The sequence below is a fragment of the Calliphora vicina genome, chromosome 2, assembly GCF_958450345.1.
Source record: "Calliphora vicina chromosome 2, idCalVici1.1, whole genome shotgun sequence".
Taxonomy (NCBI): Eukaryota; Metazoa; Arthropoda; class Insecta; order Diptera; family Calliphoridae; genus Calliphora; species Calliphora vicina.
The window spans coordinates 6,562,420-6,585,457 of NC_088781.1; the positions used below are offsets into that span (position 1 = coordinate 6,562,420).

Consider the following 23,038-nt stretch of genomic DNA (forward strand, 5'->3'; position numbering starts at 1 on the left):
ATTTGGGTTATACGATTTTCAGTTTTCAACTGTTGAAATCGGCCAATGAGACGCCTTCAGCATCGTTGCATATTACGTTCGTGCTGCAACATACAGTGGTACTGTCGGCGTTGGCCATGTATTCGTGTTTTACGAAAATGATTGAAATGCGTTACAATATGATGCACAGGGTAAGTTTGATGAAAACTTCTAGAAAAAAGAAATCAGTTCAATTGAATTATATTACAATACTTAGATCCAATGCTGCATCGATGTAAGACAAACTATTCACTAAACTAAAATTTTTGAAAAACTTAAGCTTTTCTTAAAAAAAAATTCCATACAAAATTTATTTTATAAACCTTAAGGAGCTATCTCAATAAAACACCTGTTCTGGGTTGTTCAGTAACAAATTTTATATTTCTTTTCATTTTAAAACTAATTTTGGTGCAGCAAATTTAATGACTTCTCAAAAATTTTTAACGTATCATCAAAAAATTCGAAATTGATTTTTTACATTTTAATCTTTTACTACATTTACTGATTTTCTTAAACAAAATGTATATGTTTTGAGTAATTAATAGTTTTTTACCTTCCTTTAGGTAGATTCTTAATTTTTTTAAATAAATTTGTTGCAATTGCATATATAACCTTTAACTTATGATGTTTGTAGTAAATTTTACACTTTTTTTATTTTTCTATTAACTTCTCTTTGTTTCATTCTCTTAAGCTGATATTGCAAGTACCCTCATATTATACCATACTTTTATTGACAGAATCGTTTTGTTTTTAGAATCTTACAGTAACGCTGAGATTTATATGTGTAGGTGTTAAATTTACTACACGTCGTCGTATGTGGAAGTATTTAACAGATAATATTTTACTACCACGTAGTGGTTTGTGTGATTTTCTTATAGTAAATATTTTACTACACGTCTAAGCTAGCGTTAGAAATCCATATAAAAAAAATTACTACACGTCTCCGTAAGCGTATTCTTGTATTTTAGTTTTGAGTTTCAGGAAAGTTTTTAACTCTTTTGAAACTAAACATACATGCTAAGAGTGTAATAAACCAATGTGTATTGGCTATAGCAATCGGCTATGTATTAATTGTACTAAGTCTGAATTTGACGAATGATAATTTTATCTCAAAAGACTGATTGTTATATTTTTATATATATATATATATATAATATATATTCAAATGTTCCTTTTTATTATAATAAGTATATAACTTAGGCTGTTGAAAAATCCCATTTAATTTTTTAGTTTAACCTTTATTTTCTTAATGAACAAGTAAATGATATACATACCTATTTTTTTGTTTTTGTAAAAGAGGCTTTTGAAATAAAGTATTTTTTTTAATAAATTTGAAATTGTTTCCTTGTTTTTGTTAATAATTATTTTTGAAGCAATCATATAAGAATACAATTATTATAATACATACCCATTCGAAGTTATATGTAAAATAAATCTGGTGTAAAATTTATACCACATCTTCATATACGTTAAAAAATTTCACGTCATAAGTTAAAGTTTAATTTTATATCGTTTTTTGCTTCTCCTATAAACTTGTGAAAAGTGATGTTACGTTATATTGCATGTTAGGAGACGATACTGTATCTTTTTATTAGCAATAAATTTCTTGTAAATCAACTTAGTAAAAATTTAAATGTTAAGTTCTTAAATGAATTTCTAAAATGCTGAACATTAAAACTTTAAAGATATTCATGTGTAGAGAAAATATTGAAAATAATACTGGATCGTTATATATAGAGGAGTCCATAAAGTCATGTCCGTCTGTCTATTGAATCAACTTTCCGAAGCCCTCAAATTATTTACAAACATGATTAATAGATCAATATATCGATAAAATTGGACCACAAATTGCTGAATTGCTATAAGAAATAAAACACAACTACCTCGATTTGTTTTACTTAGGTCATGTATATTGACAATATGGGTATCAAATGAAAGCCATTTCAAAGACCTTCCAAAGACGTTTATAACACCATAGAAATTCGGACAAACAAAAATTTTTTTTTTAACTCGAATTTTTTCCACCCATAATTTTTTTTCAAAAAATATTTTTTCGTTATTTATTTTAAAATATATTATGGTGAAGGTTATATAAGATACTGTATATATATGTACAATCGAATATACAATTATTACCTGTTTAATTCTGAATTTATATTTCAGTGAATTGAACATAAATTGAATTTATTTAGTTCGAAACTCTGATAATATTGTTTTTGATTTTTAACCAATAAATGTAAGTACAGTAATTCAAATTCCATGTAATGGAATTTGATACTTTAATTATGTTTACCATTTGTTTAATGCTTTATTTTAAAAAGGTTTTATGAGGCTCTACACCATTTCAAGTTGAAATAGAGAAAATCTCAATTTATATTGAGATAAATTTTATTAAAATTGGGAAATCCAAATTCATATTGAGAAAATACAAATTAAATAAGAGAAATGTAATTTATTTGTGAGAGTAATATTGAGAAAAAACAAGTTTAAATTATGAATTATAAATTAATATTGAGAAAATACATCACATGTTGTTTTTTCTCGTGTTCAGTTTTCATTTTCTGAATATTAATTTAAATTTCTGACTTTCAATTGAGTTTTTTTTCTCAATATTAATTTGAATTTCTTAATTTCTATATATTGTTTCTCAATATTAATTGCTTCTTAATTTCAACTTGAAATGGTGTAAAAATGTATGGTGTGCAAATGTCCAACCCTTCTTTTATTATATTTTATTTCCAAAAAATAAAAGGAAAAGTTTACATGCTTTACATACGATACAATTTGTGGACAATTAACACAAATTTTAATTTCAAACTTTCCAGTTATAATGGCAAATTAGGCCTTGTTTAAATAAAACAGATAATTTTTAAGAATTTAGCTAATATTTAATATTATAACGAAAGTACTTTTTACCGCTGCCGACAAAACTGCAAATTGGGTCACCGAATTAACCCAAATTAGGGAAATGTTAAAGAAATTGATTCGTGAAATTAAAGTTATATGGAATGGATAGACCCAATGAATTTGCCTACATTTTCTAACGAATTTCACTTTTTTTATTTACATAAACACACTGAATTTTTAGGTTGTGTGAATGAAGTATCAGCACATAATAGAATTTAGGACATTTAGATGTTATATCAATGCTAAAATGACTCTAACTAAAACTAAATGTATATTAAAACAAGAATAACACAAATATTTAAGATTAATTAACTAACTAACTGAGATTTATTTGATTGTTTTAGATTAAAGGCTAATACACTAGTCTGGTAAATAGTTATGTCCCTTAATATTTACATTACTGTGTTAATTCGTTTACACACGAACTTATAATGAGTTATTACACAAAAAAAAATTATAAACATTATTTACTAATGTCTGGTCATTTTATTTATTAGTTTTTTAGTAAATACTATTTATTGTTAATTATAGGGCGTTTGATTTGATTGTGTTTGACTAAATAAAACGTAAAACATCATAAATATTACCGAGTGTCATTCAATTATTTCAACATTTGTTTTTTTTTACTTTTATATTTAATAATTGTATTGTTTTATCCTTAATATTAAACAGTTTCATATATTAACTGCACTTAAAAAGTAGAAACTGTCAAAATGTAATTTAAAAATCGTATTTTTAAAATATTATATTACGAGGGTGGATTATCAAGAATAATATGGCCAACAATGAATTTTGTAACCGCCATTTGATGCAATGTTTTTTGATCATTCCACAGAGTGGTTCCAAAACGACTCTTGTTTTAAGAATGTAATTTAAAGCTGCCTAATACGAGCTGCGATCCAATAGATCCTGCTCTGCATGCTTTCCTCGAATATACTTAGGTCCTACCTGTCAAGCCTCAGAAAAGACTCCAACTGTGTGATTTCGAAGTTTGGATGACTCCTCCGGTGATATCCCAGAAGGACACAGCTACAAAAATCGGTCTTCGCAGAGATGATGACTTGGTGGATAACAACATTGAAAGTCTAACGGCATGTGTCTGATTTATTTTGTGAAAGGAATATATAGATTTTATTAGTCCCCATCCATACTGTGAAACATTTGCTGCAAAACATTTGAGTTTGTTGACGAAAGGGGGAAGAGGAAGGCTACTCTGTTTCATGTACATGGAATTTTTGTTGAGTGTGGCCTCCTCATTTATTCGTTCATTACTATCGTTCTGTACAGAAATGTCAAAAACTGAAAAGCAAAAACTTCACTGTGTGGACACGAATGCAGTTTCAAAAGAGAACTTAAAAATGTTTTGCAACAAATGTTTCACAATGTGGACCGGGACTTATGATTATTTTTTTAAAAGAAACGTCCATCTTCCTGAAAAAATTATTTCTTCTGCGATTTTCTAATTGTTATTAGCAAATGTTTGTATACATTTTTCTTAAACATACAAGTAATATACAGAAAAACAGAATTTAGATTTAAACTTGTAGCTCTTCTTTTTAGTACTTAAAGATTATTTGGTTTTATTTCTAACTTGGAATCAAAATTGTTTTTTTTTGTTTCAAAACACACGCAACCCTCTTTTATATATAACTCTTTAAAAATGCATGAACTGTCATTAATAAGCTGACTGACAATCACAACAAGCAACACAAATAACTTCCACCGCCAATTGAAGACGAAACAGTATAAAAACCCGGAAATATTTAGGAAACATTTTAGTATATCCTTTAGCTCTCTTTATTAACTAACAAACATAAAAAATGAAAACGATTTGTCACGAATTTTTCAAACCCAAAGATTCTTATGCCGCCGAAAAAACTCTACTGGCCATCACCTTCGTATTGGGTCTCACACCGCTGCGCGTTGTAGGAGCCCATGGCAAACGCAGAATGTCCATATCCCATTTGGGCTACGGCATCACTATAATGCAGGGCATATTTTTTGTCTATTGCTTTTTGCATTCGTTTCTAGTGGATGAATCTATAGTGGGTTTCTTTTTCAAAACGGAAATTTCGAAAATCGGTGATATTTTACAAAAGTTTATCGGTCTTAGCGGAATGCTTATATTATTTGGCGTGAGTTTGCGTAAAAGTCGTGACATGATCAATATGTATCATACGGTGGCTGTTATAGATGCCAGATTTTTAAATTTAGGCGTGGAGTTCAATTATTGTTACATTATGAAATTTCGTCATTCGAAATTGGTGATGGTGACGATAGTTTGTTCGGCCTATTTGTCCAGTAGTCTGTGGATGTTGTTTCATAATCAAATATGGCCATCGTTTCAAGCGGTTGTTGCGTTTTTTGTACCGCATATCTTCTTGATGTGTGTGGTGGTTTTGAATGTTTCGTTTGTTATGCGCTTTTGGCAACATTTCGATTTGTTGAATAAGGTGAGTGAGTGAAGTAAAATTAATTTTATAAAGAATGAATTCAATTCAATACGTTTGGAGTACTAATGACAATGTATTAATTCGTGAGTGCTTTAATAGAATATATTTATTTTGATTTTGAAAATTTAAATAAGTATTAATTCATTCGAACCTCTGGTTATGATAGGACTGTTATTATCAGAGCTACGAATTAATTAATTCAATTTAGCAAATATTAATTTGGAATTAAAACATGTCAGCAATTCATTTCATACAACCATTAAAATTCATTAGCTTTTGTTTTAATAAAATTTATTCATTGTTGAATTCATTCATAATAAAATTCATTGAATTTTTGTTAATTCAAATCTAATCCGAATTTAATGAAAATATTTTCTCCTGTCAGTTTGTTGCATAAATAGAAAAAATCGTCTAAAGCCTTCCTATATATATGTACATAAAAATTAAATGGTCCATGGCATCACGTGAGAACGGCTGGAGCGATTTGGCTGATTTTTTTCTATTCGATTCGAAATTTTCTGGAGATGGTTTGTAAAGAAAAAAAAATTCAAAAATTCCGGGTAAAACTCCGAAATTTTTTTTTGAGTCCACTCATCTGTAATAAAAAAGCTCCCTAAATTATGCAGTACAAATTAAGATATTTTATTTGCAAATAAATAAGAACTGGCAGGTGTATGTGGGTTGGAGAAACTTGAAGAACTAACATTAGTAAATGCTACCGGAAAGAAAAATTTGTCATTCAATACAATTTTAAATACTTTATTGAATTATTTAATGGAATGGTATACAATTTCATTTTATTTTAATAAATTTGATTAATGGATTTGAATTAAGGGAATCCTGAATGTATCAATAACACAGTACAACAGTGAAAAAAAAACACACGATCATGACTATATAGGTTCGACTCTACTGTCCATTTTGGTGACCGATTTTTTTTTATGGGCCCTCAAAGTTTCTGAAAATCAGTTGGGCCTCTAAAAAAGGTGTCATCAGTTTTTGGTTAACAGCTAATTCAGACTTTGTGATACGGCTTAACTTTATATAGCAATAATATAGCTAAGATTCCGCCAAATAAATTTTGTTACAATTTTTTTTCCAAAAAATAGCTTTTTCGTGCACTTTTGTTGAAAAAATATAGGAAACAAATTTTTTTTTTTACTTTTTTTAGAATAACTTCCAGGGTCTCCTAATTTTTCACTAACAATATTTAGCAAAGTTGTAGCTATGGTAAAGTTGAACAACTCTTGAGAACATATCAATGCATTCTGAACGTGTCTAGTCACTCTAAAAGTCTTCATTTGTTGCATAGTGTAATCAATTAATTCTATAATGAAAGAATTCCCAAAGAAATTAATTCAATACGTTTGCAGTAATTAAAGAAATTAAGCCAATGAATTTATGTGTAATAAATTCTTTAATGAATTGTTTATGAAATTTAATTTTTTTTGATTTTAATAATTGAATTAAGAATTAATACATTCGAACTTTTGGTTATCATATTCAAATTAATATTATTTACTAAATAATGTAATGTCTAATAAAATGATCAGTTAATTAAATTTTAGTCTTATATTACTATTTTATAGCGTAAAATATGACCAGTAAATAAGAAATATTTTTTAGATTTCGGCAAATACATATTCGCGTCTAGCCTGCAAAAAGGCTTATTTAAAATGATTCAAACTTGAAATTTGAAATTATCTACTGTTATCGAATTTATCTCAAAGAATCATGAGCAAATGTCTGAGCTTAACATTAGTTGTCTCCATAAAAAATATTTCCTTAGATTTTTCTTTAATTTTAACCACAATTTTATAATCAACAAAAAATTTCATAAAAAATTTTTTTTAACGAATTTGTTTTTTATGAACAACAAATTTTTACCAACTAAAATTATTCACTGACATTTTTTTTCACCAACAAAAAATTTCTTTATACCCTTTACTGTTTGTACAATAATTTATACATTTTACATTTATTGCGAAGTCAATATAGCGATGTCCGTCTGTTGAAATCAACTTTCGGAAGCCCTCAGATAATTTACAAACATGATTTATACATCAAAATTTGTATCAGGAATAGTTCAGGTTCGGTTTCTATTTCAAATCAGAGTTTTTTTTAATTTAACCTTCATAAGGTCTTCCAGTCAAATCTTACTCATTTTGAAATTATAATTAAATTTTTTCTAAAAGTAATTAGAGGCAATTGAACGTGCTACCGAAATCTTTAAAACTTATTTTGAAAATGTAAATTTTTGGATTTTTAATGATTTTTCGAAACGTCACATATTGACATTATTACTGTTTTTTTTATGTTCTGACCCTGAATTTGATATTTTATGACTTTTATTTAATTTCAAATGTCAACAACTACGTTAGTTTTTTAGAAAAAAAAAATTGGCAAACAAAATATCAATAACGGTAATTGCCGTTATTTCGGAATCGTTAGCTTAGCGGTAACGGTTGTTGAGCTGAAAGGGTATTTTAGAGGTAACGGTAGCTTAGCCAAACTTGGTGCATAGACAAAATGCATATGAAATGAAGTACTAGCCGGCGATATACATATATCAAATCTTAAAAATTCGGATCCATAATGGACCAATTTTGGAAGAAAAATTCACAAATTATTTTCTTTTACAATTATTTTTTAAAAAATTTTTTCAACAAAAATTGCTTCAATTCATTAGTAGAAAAAACCAATTTGGTTTTCATTAATATTTTCTTTTCCACCAACAAAACAATTCTTTAAAAATCTAATTAAGGGCCCTTCAAGGTCTATCGCAAATAACAAAATTTACCTAAGATCTCAATAAACAACTTTCTAGAACATATGAACTTCCTAGGAAAGATTCTTAACACCATTTAGTTGGATCAATATAAGTTAGTAAGAAAAAACCTAAAGGAATTAAGTGTTTTGGGCCATAAAATATTAAATTATTATAAACTAACAAATTTATTTCTAAATTTTTTAAAGTTTTTTCCGATTTTGATCTTGAAGTTTTTTTGATTTTATATATTCACAATTTTTGTTCTTTATGACAAGGGCTACAACTTTGCAACTTCACTTTTTTACAAAAATGACAACGAGGCCCCAAATCTTTGGGGGCCCATAAAAAACAGTGCATAGCTTTGGGCAAAATTAATTGATTTCGGAAAAAATATTACAATTTTTTTATCTTTTTTTAAATATTTTTTTTCGAAAGATTGAAGAAATAGCTATCTAAACTATTTGGGACACATATTGCTAAGAACAATAGGTAATAAGTTACATGGATGAGAAAAAAAAACATATTTGGCCAAAATGTCAAATTATAACTCAGGGAGTTCTTAACTGATCTTGTTGAAAAATTGTATCTAAATTACTATCAAATAGGTCTAACCTTGGTGCAAATTCCATCCCGATCGGAAGACATCGATTTTAAAAATTGATTCACTTGACTGAAATCCCCAATATAATCAGTTTTCTTTACAAACCGAATTAAAAAAATGAAAATATCCAAAGTAAAATAGTTCTCTTTTATTATGCAGCAAAACCCTTTTACAGAGAAATATGTACCCTATATTTATTTTTTTTCTCTCTCTTTTTCTTCTTCTCACAGTGAGTTCTTACTCCCTATGAAAATATAGGGAGTATGGACTCATAAGACTCAGCAATTAATTTTAGAAAATGTAGCTGCAAAATTTTTCTTTTTGAGACAAAAAAAATTTTAGTTTTCTCTCTTTTCGATTTATTGTCTACATAATCTATATTATAGTCATTATACATTTTGTAATTACTTATTTAAAATAGTAGCTTCAAGTAAATTTCCTTCAACCTTAAAATACAACCCCTTTGCCTTGACAAAGAAAACGAAAATAAAAACAAAATAAACAAATTGGTCACGTTTTTATGGTCTCATACAGCAACTGTAAAAATTAGAATCTATTCCTGGGGGTATAGCAGTCGTATCATTCAAACATTTGTATATTTTCATTTTCAAACTTTAATTCAATTAATTACTTTGATAACATCACGACATTCATATGAACATATTTAACAACAACAACACCGACCATAAACAAAATTTACGGATAAAATAGAGAAAGAAAATAAAACATTTGACTTTCTAATTGTCTACATTGAGTATTTACATACAATAACTACTAGCAGACCGCTGTATGTGTGCTCTAATTTAATATCATTTAATAAACAATTTTGTTTAGTTTTCATTAAGCTGTCTAGCAAAGTGATGTGTATTACCTCGATTATACCCTTAAGTATACGGATATTTTTACACGATTTACATAAACCAAAAGATGTTTATGCCTGTTATCGTGTATTTTACATTGTGGCTTTCTGCACCGGCATAATACCTTTTCAATTCTCATCCCAGCCTAACAGGCATTTGAAGAATTCCGTGTTTGGTTATTTAAACGTTTTGGCGCGCATCGTTTTCTATAGTTTTGTGTTTTTTCGCAGCATGAATAATGAGCAATCTTTATTGGCTCATTTTTATCACACGAATGTTTCGAATTTTACCGATTCCTTGCAAAAATTCAATGGCATGATTGCCATACTCATAGTTTTAATATTCAGTTTATTACAACGCAATTCTCTGATAAGTTTAATGCAACAATATGAATTCTTGGAATTGCATTTTTCGCGTATTGGTGTACAATTCCGTCAAAAGAAATGTGCTTGGCAAATAAATGTTTCATTATTGCTAATGTTCTTGGCCAATTTTTCTTTTATTATCTATGGACATTTTTTGGTTTTTCGTCATAATGGAATTTATGTGTCCTGGATTGCATTGTCGTCATTTTATTCTCCTCACATTATAATCAGTGGTGTGGTGGTGATATTTTTTACGTCTCTGTTTAAAATTACACATTATTTTAAGGCTGTCAATGAGGTAATTATGGAAATATATATTTTTTAATATGTGCATTATACATATGTGTTTAATAAATATTTAATTTTATTTAGTTTAAATTGTATTAATGAAAGTGCATTGTTATAATGCTTGTTTCGATGCTGTCATATTCAGGTTTTCGTGTTTAAAACAATTTCGACGTATGAGTGATATTGATTAATTGTTTGCTATTAAAATTGCTCATACGCCATGTGTATTTGTGTTTGTATAAAAAATTTAAGTTATTTAAGTGGTTTTACATTTTCTATATTTGTTTTTTATACTTTTATTGTATGATATTAACATGCCTTATTTTAGTGAAGTAACATGTTTAAATTTTATTAAAATTATATTTATTGTAAAATGATTTTGGATAATTCTAAGAATTATGAATCAGATAAAATTCATGTCATAATATCCCAGCAGTTTGAAAAGTGCCAATTGGAAACCTTGCTATATTACTACTTGTACAACTAACTAGTTCGATGTGGCTGCTAAAGTGGTAGTTAAATGGTTATCATTTGCACTACATTCCACCAGCATATTCAGTAATAAACAATAGTCAGATATTTGTCTTTAGTTTTTGAAAATAAATTCAAGAAAAATAAAATCTTCTAGAATATACCACTTCGATGGCCACATGTAATGCTGAATGTGGCCGTTTGTGTTTTCATTCTCAGTGATGATGTAGAAAATGCAAAAATAGAGAGTAGACTCACATGTTATTCTTAATAACAATTAGAGAGCAGTACAAATAAGAGCTGTGTGGTTAAGTGGTTAGAGCATTTGACTAGAAATCGAGAGGTTATGTGTTCAACCCGCTCTCAGAAAAATTTATTTTTCCTTTTTTTCTCAAATGCTGGAGTATTTTCAATACTGAATTTAATAGTGAAGTGTTATGCAGAGTGTGCCAATCGGCCACTTGCAATGACATCCCCGTGTTAAATTCACCAGTCAATAACGTTGCGAGTGGGTTGAAAATTCACTAGTAGTAGTTCTTAGTGGCCAACGAATGAACTGCAGGGATGCTTGTGTTTCATATAGTTCTTCACATTATAAGTTGACATGTGTAGCGCAACACTGTTGAACAATACTCCAAACAGTGGTCTCCTGGATACATCTCATGTTTTGGTCAGCTAATAATTCAACATCCATATAATATGGAATTTACTAAAGATCGACTACTATTAAAACCTTTTTAACAAATAAATACATTTTTCATAATAACAAAAAAATATGTTTCCATATTTCACTTCACTTATTTTTTCATCGAAAAAGTTTATTTTTAAACAAAAAAAAAGCTTTCTTAAATTTCTTAATTCCTTCTTAAATTTAAAACAAAAGTTCATTCAGTAAATTTTTCCCAAAAAGCTTAACTTTTAATAAAACTGTTACAGTAAAAAAAAAGATTTTCAGAAAACAAAAATATTTTTTTTATTGTGTGTATGACTTGAAAATGCGGGATTTACAATCGATGACGTATTTTTTAAACGCGGTTTTTGTTTTTAATAACTTATATGTTATTTTAAAAGGTTACATATCTGTCATTTATTCTCACTTAGTTATTGAACATAATATAGTAAACAACAAAGTATTTTTTTGCTTCGAAAATGTTGAACGTCATATGCGGAAGGTTTACTTTACTTCTTTAATTTGGAAAAAAGTGCCGCTGAAGAACACCGATTGCTCACCAAAGCTTATGATAAATGTGTTACACCGTTTTCAACGTGCGAATGATGGTTTGTTCGGATCAGAAGTGGTAATTTTGACACGGAAGACAAAGATCGCCCAGGACAGCCAAAAAAGTTTGAATACCAAGAATTGTAGGCATTAGCTGCTGAAATCTGGTCAGACCATCATAGAGAATCTGTACCGAATGAAAATTCATCAAAAAGCTGGGAAATTGGGTACCATACGAATTGAAGCCTGTAGAACTTGAAAGGCAATTTTACATGTCCGAAATGATGTTTGAGCGCTATAAAAGAAAATCATTTTTGCACCGAATCATTACTTGCGATGAAAATGGGATCCATTACAATAACCCGATTTGTAAACATACATATGTTGCCAGAAAGATGGGAAAACGTCATTGCTAACAATGGCCAATACTTTGAATGAATTTATTTTGTACAAATGTTTCAAAATAAATAATAAGGAAAAAGCTCCTATTGAAACTCAGTTAAAAAACAACAAAAACAATCTTTTCTTTTTCAGTAAATTTATCACAAAAAGCTAAATTTATCAGCTTTTTAAAAGCTCACTATTTTTTTACAATAAAATATGTTTCCAAAACAAAAAGCTTTATACATAAAGAAAATATTTTTATAGCTTTTTCATCAAAAGAACTTATTTTTGCAAAGGAAAAACTTATTTTTTAATCACAAAAAAGCTTTTTTAATACAAAATAATTCCTAAAATGCTTCATAAATTTCTTTAAAAAAATTTCTTTTTATAAAACCTTTTTTAGTAAAAAGGGCTCCTCAAAAAAAAATATTTTTTTTTATTTAAATAATTGTGTAATGAAAAAAAGCCTTAAAAAAACAACAAAAATCCAATAAAAAAAAACATTTATCTGAAAACATTTTATTTCTCATAGAAAAACCTAGACACAAAGGCTAGCTTTTTAAAAAAAATTCTAATAAGCTACTTCAAATAGTTTTAAAAGTTTATACTCTAAATTTCGCATTGTTTTTTAAAAATATGTTTCATTAAAAAACTTTTATAAAAAAGCTTTTTAAATTAGTTTTAACAAATAATCTTTTTTCATAAAAATTAACTTTTTGAAAAAGACTTAACAACAAAGCTTTTTTCATAATACAATTCTTTTTAAAAAGCTAAAAATTTAAAAAAAAAAAAAATATTACACTCTTGCCAAGGTTTGTTTGCAATTTCTAAAATGTCATTTGCGACCTTATGAAGTATGAATATCATTATAAATTATTATTTGAAAATATTCCAAGGTGAAGGTACAGCCTTCTAATTTGATTCATAATAAATGTATTTTTTAAAAGGCGAATGTATAAAGAAATATCTTATTTGTTTTAAATTAGTCCAGTTGTTTAAACTGATAAAAAGTAATCGTTATATTTTTTTTTGCAGAAGTTTACATATTTCAAAAATAATACAATATTATTCGAATATTAATCTCCAAGTTTAAGCTTATATATTGTTAAAATAGTACAATATTATTCGAATGTAAAACATTGTTTCACAGAAAATCCAACTTGTCTTACTATACTACGTATGATTAATATCAAATACAAAATATTATTAAATATTACTCATACGCCATAAACTTTATAGTCCATGTATGCATGTAATTACAAATTCTCTATTCTTCGTTTAGGTCCTCAAAAACCTTTGCCATCAATGGGATACACGCAGCATCAAAACAATTACACACAAACAACGTTCACTCCAATGCCTGGACTCATTTTCCATGTACACCATCGTTTCAAAAAATCCCGCTGAAATTATACAAGAATCCATGGAAATACATCAGCTGATATGTGAGGCAGCCTCCACAGCCAATAAATATTTCACCTATCAATTGCTAACAATCATTTCGATTGCCTTCTTAATCATTGTATTTGATGCCTACTACGTGCTGGAGACACTGTTGGGAAAATCCAAAAGGGAAAGTAAATTTAAGACCGTGGAATTTGTGACATTCTTTTCGTGTCAGATGATATTGTATTTGATAGCGATAATATCAATTGTGGAGGGCAGTAATAGAGCTATTAAGAAGGTATCTTCATTAAATAGAAATTAAAATTTATTTTATAATTTTTATTTTATATTTTTAGAGCGAAAAAACTGGTGGCATTGTTCATGCCTTATTGAATAAAGCCAAAAGTGCCGATGTTAAGGAGAAACTTCAGCAATTTTCCATGCAATTAATGCATTTGAAAATTAATTTTACAGCAGCTGGTTTATTTAATATTGATCGCACTTTATATTTTACGGTAAGTGTTTTTTAAATGTTGTTAAAATAAATAAACGTGTGAACAAAATATTTGCAATGTTATTTTTAATTTGTTTACAGATAAGCGGCGCTTTAACTACTTATTTAATAATTTTGTTACAATTCACCTCTAATTCACCACCAGCGGTCACACAAAATGGTTGCGAACCAGCACTTAATGTCACAGCAAATCATACGCAAACCTAAAATACTTATATTTTATTATTTTAAAGTGTAAATTCTTTTGTATTAATTGCTTATTTAAATATAATAAGGCGGCACGAATTTTTTGAAAATCAATTTCAATATTTTAATTACTGGTTTAAATAATTTAATCGTGAAGTTGCTTTGGCGTATCCTTTAAATCGCAGAAACAGCTGTTGTTGCAATAAACAACTTGGATTACAAGAAATATTTAAGATAAATATTCATAGTTGTTTGAGTCCTATTGGTACAACATGAATATTTGCAATGAAAAACGATAAAATTGTGCTGTTAATATAATTTTATTGCGCATAGACCTATATCTTGATGTTTTAAATAAATAACTAATATTTAATGATGTATTTTGCAGATCAAGGGAAACATAACTGATATGCAACAAAAAGTAAATATTCTGAAGGGGGAAGGAAATTACCCCCCCCCCCCCATAACAGAAATGTTTTAATATAAAAAAAGTAAATAAATTTTACTTTTCAAAACTTTTTGTTTTGCTAAATCGAATTCTATAGTCACAAATCTGCGAGAAACTCTTTTTAGAATATGATTGAAATCAGTGGGTGAGTTCGCGTGAAACTTGCTATCATAAAATAAAACTCTTTCGAGGAGTTTTATTTTCCCGTCATAAACTCTTTTAAGGAGTTTTATTTTTTCCGTCAGAAAATAAAACTCATTTTATGTAAATTGGCATCTAAAGCTTGGCGCATTGCAATTGAAGAAATTTTCATTAAAATAAAAACAAGTAGGATTTGAATTTGTTATTGTTTGATTCCTATTATTAAATTGTTGTTTTTTCTTAAACATATAAATTACTACACACATTATATCGGATAGACTCCTCAAATGAGTTTTATTTTATGAAGGCAAAATAAAGCGCCTCAAATGTGTTTTATTTTATGACGGAAAAATAAAACTCCTCAAATGAGTTTTATTTTATGACGGCTAATTAAAACTCTATTTTTAAGAGTTTCAACCGAACTTTTATTTTTTCGTTGAAAAATAACTGTTAACTGTGGAGTTGATCACCATAGATTCTGATAAAGCACTTCAATATGAAAATATTGTTATTTGACAGTATAGGTCTCCGTTGACTCTAACTTGGAGAGTTTTTGAGTTGAAATTTTCGGTCCCTGAAAAATACCAGTTTTGACTCAAAAACTGAATTTAAAAAAAACAAGTAAGAGAGCTATATTCGGCTGTGCCGAATCTTATATACCCTTCACCAAATTATACTTAGAAATATTTTTTTTTAAATATTTTTATTTAAACAAAATCTAATTTTTTTTAATGTTTTAAAATTTAAAAATTTTTTTTTTCCAAATTGTTTTTTAATTTTTTTTTAAAAAAAGCTTTTTCAAAATTTTTTTTTTTAAATTTCTTTAATTAATTTTTTTGGAAAAAGAATTTATGACAAAAAAAAATGTTTGATGAAAAAAAAATTCGGGTTAAAAAATATTTTTTTCCGATTTTGATCCATTGTATGTCCAACTTATATACGTCGTTGCAAAGGTCTTTGAAATATCTATCATTAGATATCCATATTGTCTATATTAATGACTTAGTAATCCAGATATAGGTCAAAAATAGGTCAAAAATCGAGGTTGTCCTAGTTTTTTCCTTATATCTCAGCCATTTGTGAACCGATTTTCTCGATTTTAAATAGCGGCCGAGCCGGAAGAATTTCGGAGATATTGATGTATGAATCGTGTATGTAAGTTATTTGGGGGCTTCGGAAAGTTGATTTCAACACACAGGCGGGTCGCAAATGAAAAATGTGGAAATTACAAACGGAATAACAAACTTATATATACCCTTGCCACTCATGGTGAAGGGTATAAAAAAAAAATTTTTCTCCTAAAATCAGGAAGATTTTTAGGAAAAAACGGTTTTTACTCTCAAACTTGATTTTTCTTCAAAAAGCCGAAAACAAATTTTCCAAAAAAAAAATCTTTGGACATTTTCTATTTTCTAACAGAAATCTGTTACAAAAGTATTCCAGTTTTTATTTTTATAATTCCCCAGGGCATAGGAGACACTACTTGACAAATAGAATAAATAATTTTTGACACAAATATTCGATGAAAATATAAAATTTCTTTAATATACTAAAATTGATTTATCAAACTACGAAAAACTAAAATATTTACTATCATATTTTTTATTTTTAATTTTAGCACTTTTCTATATTTGTATAGTATTCGATTAAATCACTTTAATAATATTTAATATTAATATTTAGATTAAAATATAAATTTGCTGGGTACTACTATTCTAAAATTGATTTATTAAAACTGTGGAATAGTAAAATTTTCATTTTAAAATTTTTAATATTAAGCACGGTTAAATTTGTCTTAATTTTTCTTAATAAATCAAAGTATTTTTATTATTTGCATAATATTCAGTTATATCAATCAAAGTACTTTAAAAATAATCAAAACAGTTTCAAAATATTATGTTAAAAGTTTAATTTGATTTAAAGAATTTTTCATTAGCATAAGATCAAATGTAAAAAATAAAATAAAAACTTAAAGATTTTATAAATAAAAAAACAAATACTATATTTTAAACAAATTGCAAATGTTATTAAAAAATTATTTTGAGGAATGACCAAAGGATTTAGAATTCAAATATTTAATATTTTAAACATGCTCTAACATGTTTGGTACTAAACAAATACCATAACACATTATTTTAGTGCAAAGGTAGCAATTGCTTTAATAAATTTAATATTAACCCTACTTTTAGTTGTTTGAAATCATAATTTCCAAGAATTTGTAGAAATTATAAAAAAAAAAATTATTATTAAATTGATTTATTACTCATCATAGCAACTAAATAGCAAATGTCAAGTATCAATAAAATATAACTTAACTTTCGTTTAGATAAACACGGGTAAATGTCAATAATAAAACACACTGCAAATAAATTTAATTTCGCACATACTTACTTACATAAGTATTTAGCAAAGGCCTAATGCAAGGCCTTACTTTTTGTAAAAATAAAATATAACAAATTTTTATAAAAAATTATGTATTTCTGAAAGAGATTTCTTTGTAGGCATTCTAACAGGCTTGTTATTATACACCATCTTACAGTTATGCTAAAATAACAATAATGGTATGCAGTGTCATCACACGTGTCTGGTATATAAGGCCTTCTGAAAGGCCTCTTATCAGCTTAACTTTCCCTTGAGTAATCATGAACTTATAGGAATGACATACACTCATAATAAACATTCTTTTAATTTGTTGTCTTTAGTGTAAAAGTGTTGATGACACTGACAGTGGTAATAACCGTAAACAGTTATTTGACATACGTTATATTGAGTGGATATGAAGTATTTTATATTGTTTAATCTAGAACCAAACGTATTATACATTCATACTTATAGTTTGCCAGTAATAAAAATATTTAATTGAATTTTTCTTACGTCATTTAGTTTAATAATTTAAATAATTTTAAAAATGTTAAATTATACACTATTTAAGGTAGGGAGACATACATATATTTAACTGGGTGGATGGATAAATCAATAAATTATAAAAATGCTTTAAAAACATTTTAATATTAAACTGGCCACATTATTAAATTAACTGGAGTAAGTAGCAGTATTAAAACTAGCAATTGCTAAGGATTTTTTTACAACTAGTTACCATTGAGTTTACTGGTATACTTTAAAGTGGTGTCAATATACTATGATAGTTATTACTTAATAATTTTCTAAACCAAAGCATTACAGGTGGTGTCAATTAGTAACTGTGCCCATTAAATATCGCCAACAAAATTCTCATACATATTTGTATTATTATTTATAGGATCACTAAAGATGAGTTAATAGTTCCATTCACAATAACATCCACGTTAAAGGCGTTGCAAGATGTTAAGTAGCTAATGGTGATTCTTAGTGATAAATGTATGTGTCAATATAAAACTAGTTCCATGAACTGCAGGGAACATATTCATATGTAGATATATGAGTATGTAACTCGCAATAATGCAATATGTGGTTTTTATAATTAATTGAAATTGAATTATTAAATATGCACACAACAACTTATTAGAAAAAAATACTGTTATTGTCTACAATTAATATACAAAAACATAAGTTTACTTATTTGATATTAAATATGTAAAGAAATCTGAAATAAAATCTGAAATCTGAAAAAAAAATAAAACTCTGCTGCGCGAGTGGACGTCAAATGTCACAAAAGTCAAAGTTCATTAAGATTAATAAATTTTCTTTGAAATAATTAAAATTTTCCTTATCAATTAATAAAATAGTGTTACGTATATTTTAAAGATGATAAACGATGATAAAATGAAGAATCGAAATATAAGACAAAAAATCATATAAACTTTATATTGTGGTTATAGAAGTACCCACATTGTATTGTTAAATTAATGTCCTATAACTCGAAAATTGTTAATGGTACCCCAAAATGATCTTAAATAAAAACAACTTTTAGAGATTTGACCTCGAATATATAGATTTTGTTGAATTGATCCATGTCAATTTAGCAGTGAAAGGTTTCGGGTACATTAGGGTGGTTTTATAAAATCGATTTCCGATTTTTATAGATACTCACGTCTAGAATTGTGCCATTTAGTATAAAAATACGGACTCTGCCGTCCCGTGCCCCGAAGTTTTAAAATGACTACTACTTTTTCTCATTTTGACCTCACTTATTTTCTCAACTATTCTGACATCTCTTGAACTTTACGCAATTTTGCAACATCTGGCATTTACTACTTCATTTTTCATTACTAATCATGTATTACAGCAGAAAGTAAAAATCTGGGAATCTCAATTTTGGTTTTGACTTGTCGCTTGTAAAGGTACTTACAGAGAAATGTTAATTTAAAGTTTGTTGTTGCAATGTTGGTAAGCAAAGGAGATGATGAACAACTACTGGGAATCTCCGCTTTAGGTAATAGCGCAGGTATCAGTCAGGCAGAAGCTGTTAGCGAGGCAAAGTCCGATTGAGCTAAAACATTTACAATCGTATTTTTACACTAAAAGGAACAATTCTAGATGTGAGCACTTAAACATTTTAAGAAAAAAAATTTTGCCCTTTCACAAAAACTTAAATTCCACATAGAAAATCTGAAATTCAATTAGAGGTGCGAACCGAGTTTTATTATTGACAATATCGCCGAAGAATATCTCTTTTTTAAGTTAATATGGAGCTGGAATTTTTCAAAATTTTTAGCTTTATTTCGAAACATTTGTACAATATAAATTTATTCAAAGTAGTGGTCATTGTTAGCTATGACCTTTTTCCATCTTACTGCCAACATATGGATTCCGAGCCAAAAGAACTGCTTATCTTTTAAGACCAAGAACGAAACAAGCCAATTTCGGATACTATGTTCTAAAGCGAAGCGTATCCTAGAGAGAGCGTTCTGCAACGATCGAAACAAATAGCAGTCGGACGCGGTACGTTCTGGTCTATTAAGTGGGTGAGGCAAAACTTCCCAACCACTTCATTCTAAATACTTAGTTTTAAACAGATATTGCATTATGTGGCCGAGTGCTGTCATGATGGAATATTACGGTTTCATGTCTGGCCAATGCTCGCTTCTAACGAATGAGTTGTATTCGGTACAGGTTCCCTGTGATGGTCTAGCCAGATTTCAGCAGCTCATAATATATAGTACCCTTTTGGTCCCAGCAAATACAGAGAATTGCCTTAGCGCCATGGATATTTGGTTTTGGTATCGATTCGGCTGGTTGACCGGGCTTCACGTACGATATCTTACGCTTCGGGTTATCGTAATGGTTCCATTTTTCATCGCAAGTAATGAGGCGGTGCAAAACTGATTTTCTTTTATAGCGTTCAAGCATCATTGCAAAATTGTCTTTAGTCAGTTGCAAAATTGTCTTTAGTCAGTTTCCCTGCTTTTGGATGAATACTGCTGCTCGTAAACATTTAGAAATTGGTGCTAGACTAGCTCCTAATGACTTTACAATCTCCAATTCTTGGTCTTCAAATTTGTTTGACTGTCCTGTGCGATCTTTTTCTTCCGTGTCAAAATCACTACTTCTGAACCATCACTCGCACTTTGAAACCGGTGGGACACTTTCACCATAAGCTTTGATGAGCAATCGGTGTGTAAATTAAAGAAGTAAATTGAAACTTCCCGCATATGACGCTTTGTTGGCACAAAATTCAAAATTTTCGAAGCAAAAAAAAACTTGCTGTTTACACTATGAAGAGAGAATAAATGTCAGATATATGCCCTTCAAAATGACATACATATAACCAGGGAAACCAAAATATGCAAATGCATGTTTTTTCTGGTGAGTCTAATGAGCACATGGATAAGATATTTACACGTTTCAGAACTATTTAAGAATTTTGGCATCGATTTGTTAGTGCATATTTTTGCATATTTTACCCTTAAGCATATTTTTGCATATATTTGTTTTAACAGCATATTAATGTCATATTTTTGCGTTTTTAGAGCATATTTTACTGTTTAATAGCATATTTGCACATATGACTTTATCAACAACAAGTTTTGTCTTACTTATTTTTCGCTGCTGTGTTACAGGTTTTTTCTTCCTTTGTTTAAAATTCAAAATTGAAAAATATATGGCTTTTTTAATATAAAATAAACACTATTTTAATAATAGCGCCATCTAGATATCAAATTTTAGTTCTAATTCAAACTTAACCGTTCTAAGTGTTAAAAAAATATTGTATTTTAAATTTGCTCCTATAACATCAGTTGATGTCGAAAGCACATTTTCTTTTGGATCTGAAAACATCCAATTGACAACGATTTTTATTTGAAAATTTAAGTCAACATTTTGTAATTTATTGCAATAATATCCTTAATTGAAGAAGTGACTTTATATTTATATAAAATATCATAAAAAAATACCTCTGGAGGCCTTTTCATAGCTTAAGTTCCTATTGTTTATATGTTGTACTTATTTCTTCGCTATACTTGTTTTAGTTCATGTTATTTTTGTTTATTTTATGTTACTTTACCTTTTTAGAAATTTTTAGTTAAAAATTATGTAAACGTTTGTTTTTTTAAGAGCATATTTTTTAAATTTTAAGAGCATATTGTAAAGTTTTCACTGCATATTTAAAGCGCTTAAAATACTTTTTTAGAGCATATTTCCGGTTTCCCTGCATATAACTTATTAAAAACAAAAACCGCGTTCAATTGTAAATCCCGCATTTTTTAAGTCATATACCCAATAATAAGAATATCTGCGTCTAATTAACCTAAATGTTTTGTTCAATTTGTATCAATTGAATTTTCCTCATTTGAAACTATAATTTCTCTAAGTGTATAACAATAGAAACAAAATACTGTAGTAAATTCGGCACAGAAATATATAAACAAGAAACAACAATGGAAATTTAATACGGCTGAAACAATTAAAATGCGTATATTGTTAATGCAATATTATTGTACATAAATATATTTTGGCTATAAAGGAAAGGAATCAATTAAGTAAGTAATACACAGAGAACTATAGGGAAACATAACACAGTTAATACAAGAGTAAACGAGTTTTACAAATTTTGGAAATGTTGGACTTATTATAAGACTTATTAAATTTATCATAACATATTCATTCATAAGGTTGATTTTTAAATTTCTGATGTGATCAATATTTTAAAATAAATAGTTAGTGCTGGTTCACACACGTCAAGTTTACTTGAGCTAGTCTTGAGTTTATTGAAGAGAGAGGAATAAAAAGAGGAAAATCTTTTCAATCTCCTCTCTCTTCAATAAACTCAAAACTTGCTCAAGTAAACTTGACGTGTGTAAACCAGCACTTACTGTAACCGAGCCAATAAAACAAAATGAATTATGAACCTTTAAACACGATTTCAATAACTAATTGCTTTCTAATCCTGCTATACTAAAGCATTAATTTTCCAAGTGTAAGTTTGTTCATTTAGTTGGTTTGCAATTAAATAATTGTTGGAATTGTTGAAGATAATTGGTTGTAAACATAAACAAAAAACAAAACCATAATAGGGACACAATAACGCCTGCGCTTTGTGTCACACCGCTTGCTCAAAATATATAGTCAAGACAATATTTATCTAGTTGTCTACGACAAACAATTTATTTACTCTACATAAATAGTAAAGGGGTGTCATGTTTAATCGACACCCTTTACATCAACGTAGGTACTTTATACCATGAGGTCCTTATTACAAATACAATTAAGTTTCATTCATTTCTGCTCTAAGTTGTTGCTAAAAAAAAACAAAAAAAACAATAAAAAAGCCACCGTGGCTCAGTTACCTACTTGTTGTAGAATACATATGTATCTATCTATATGTAGTATATACTTAGTATCTATGTGCATAATGACAATTAATAGCTATAAATTACAACAAACACAATGATATACTTAACAAAGTATACATTTTAACTAAAGCGACATTTGATAGAGTTACACACATTGCAAGGATTCAGTTATCAACAAGTGGCCTTCTAAAACGGACGTGAAGTGAAATATTATTAATAATTAATTTCCGGTGCAAACAAAAGTGTTAATTTTTTTTGTTTTACAATTTCGCCAATAAATCACTAATTAAGCAAGCA

General features: G+C 28.1%; 1 protein-coding gene across 1 annotated transcript; it reads left to right on the forward strand.

The window, feature by feature from the left end:
- Window positions 1-4,745: 4,745 nt before the first annotated feature.
- Gr28b (Gustatory receptor 28b) lies at window positions 4,746-14,443 on the forward strand. The gene is made up of 4 exons (XM_065499259.1): window positions 4,746-5,378; window positions 13,619-14,020; window positions 14,079-14,237; window positions 14,318-14,443. The coding sequence occupies exons 1-4, from the start codon at window positions 4,746-4,748 to the stop codon at window positions 14,441-14,443; spliced, it is 1,320 nt and encodes a 439-aa protein (XP_065355331.1).
- The last annotated feature ends 8,595 nt before the right edge of the window (window positions 14,444-23,038 follow it).

Coding starts and splice junctions, on each gene's coding strand:
- Gr28b (XM_065499259.1), top strand. CDS start 4,746: ATGAAAACGATTTGTCACGAATTTTTCAAACCCAAAGATTCTTATGCC. Junction 5,379..13,618: donor ATTTCGATTTGTTGAATAAG/GTGAGTGAGTGA, acceptor TTCTTCGTTTAG/GTCCTCAAAAACCTTTGCCA. Junction 14,238..14,317: donor ATCGCACTTTATATTTTACG/GTAAGTGTTTTT, acceptor ATTTGTTTACAG/ATAAGCGGCGCTTTAACTAC.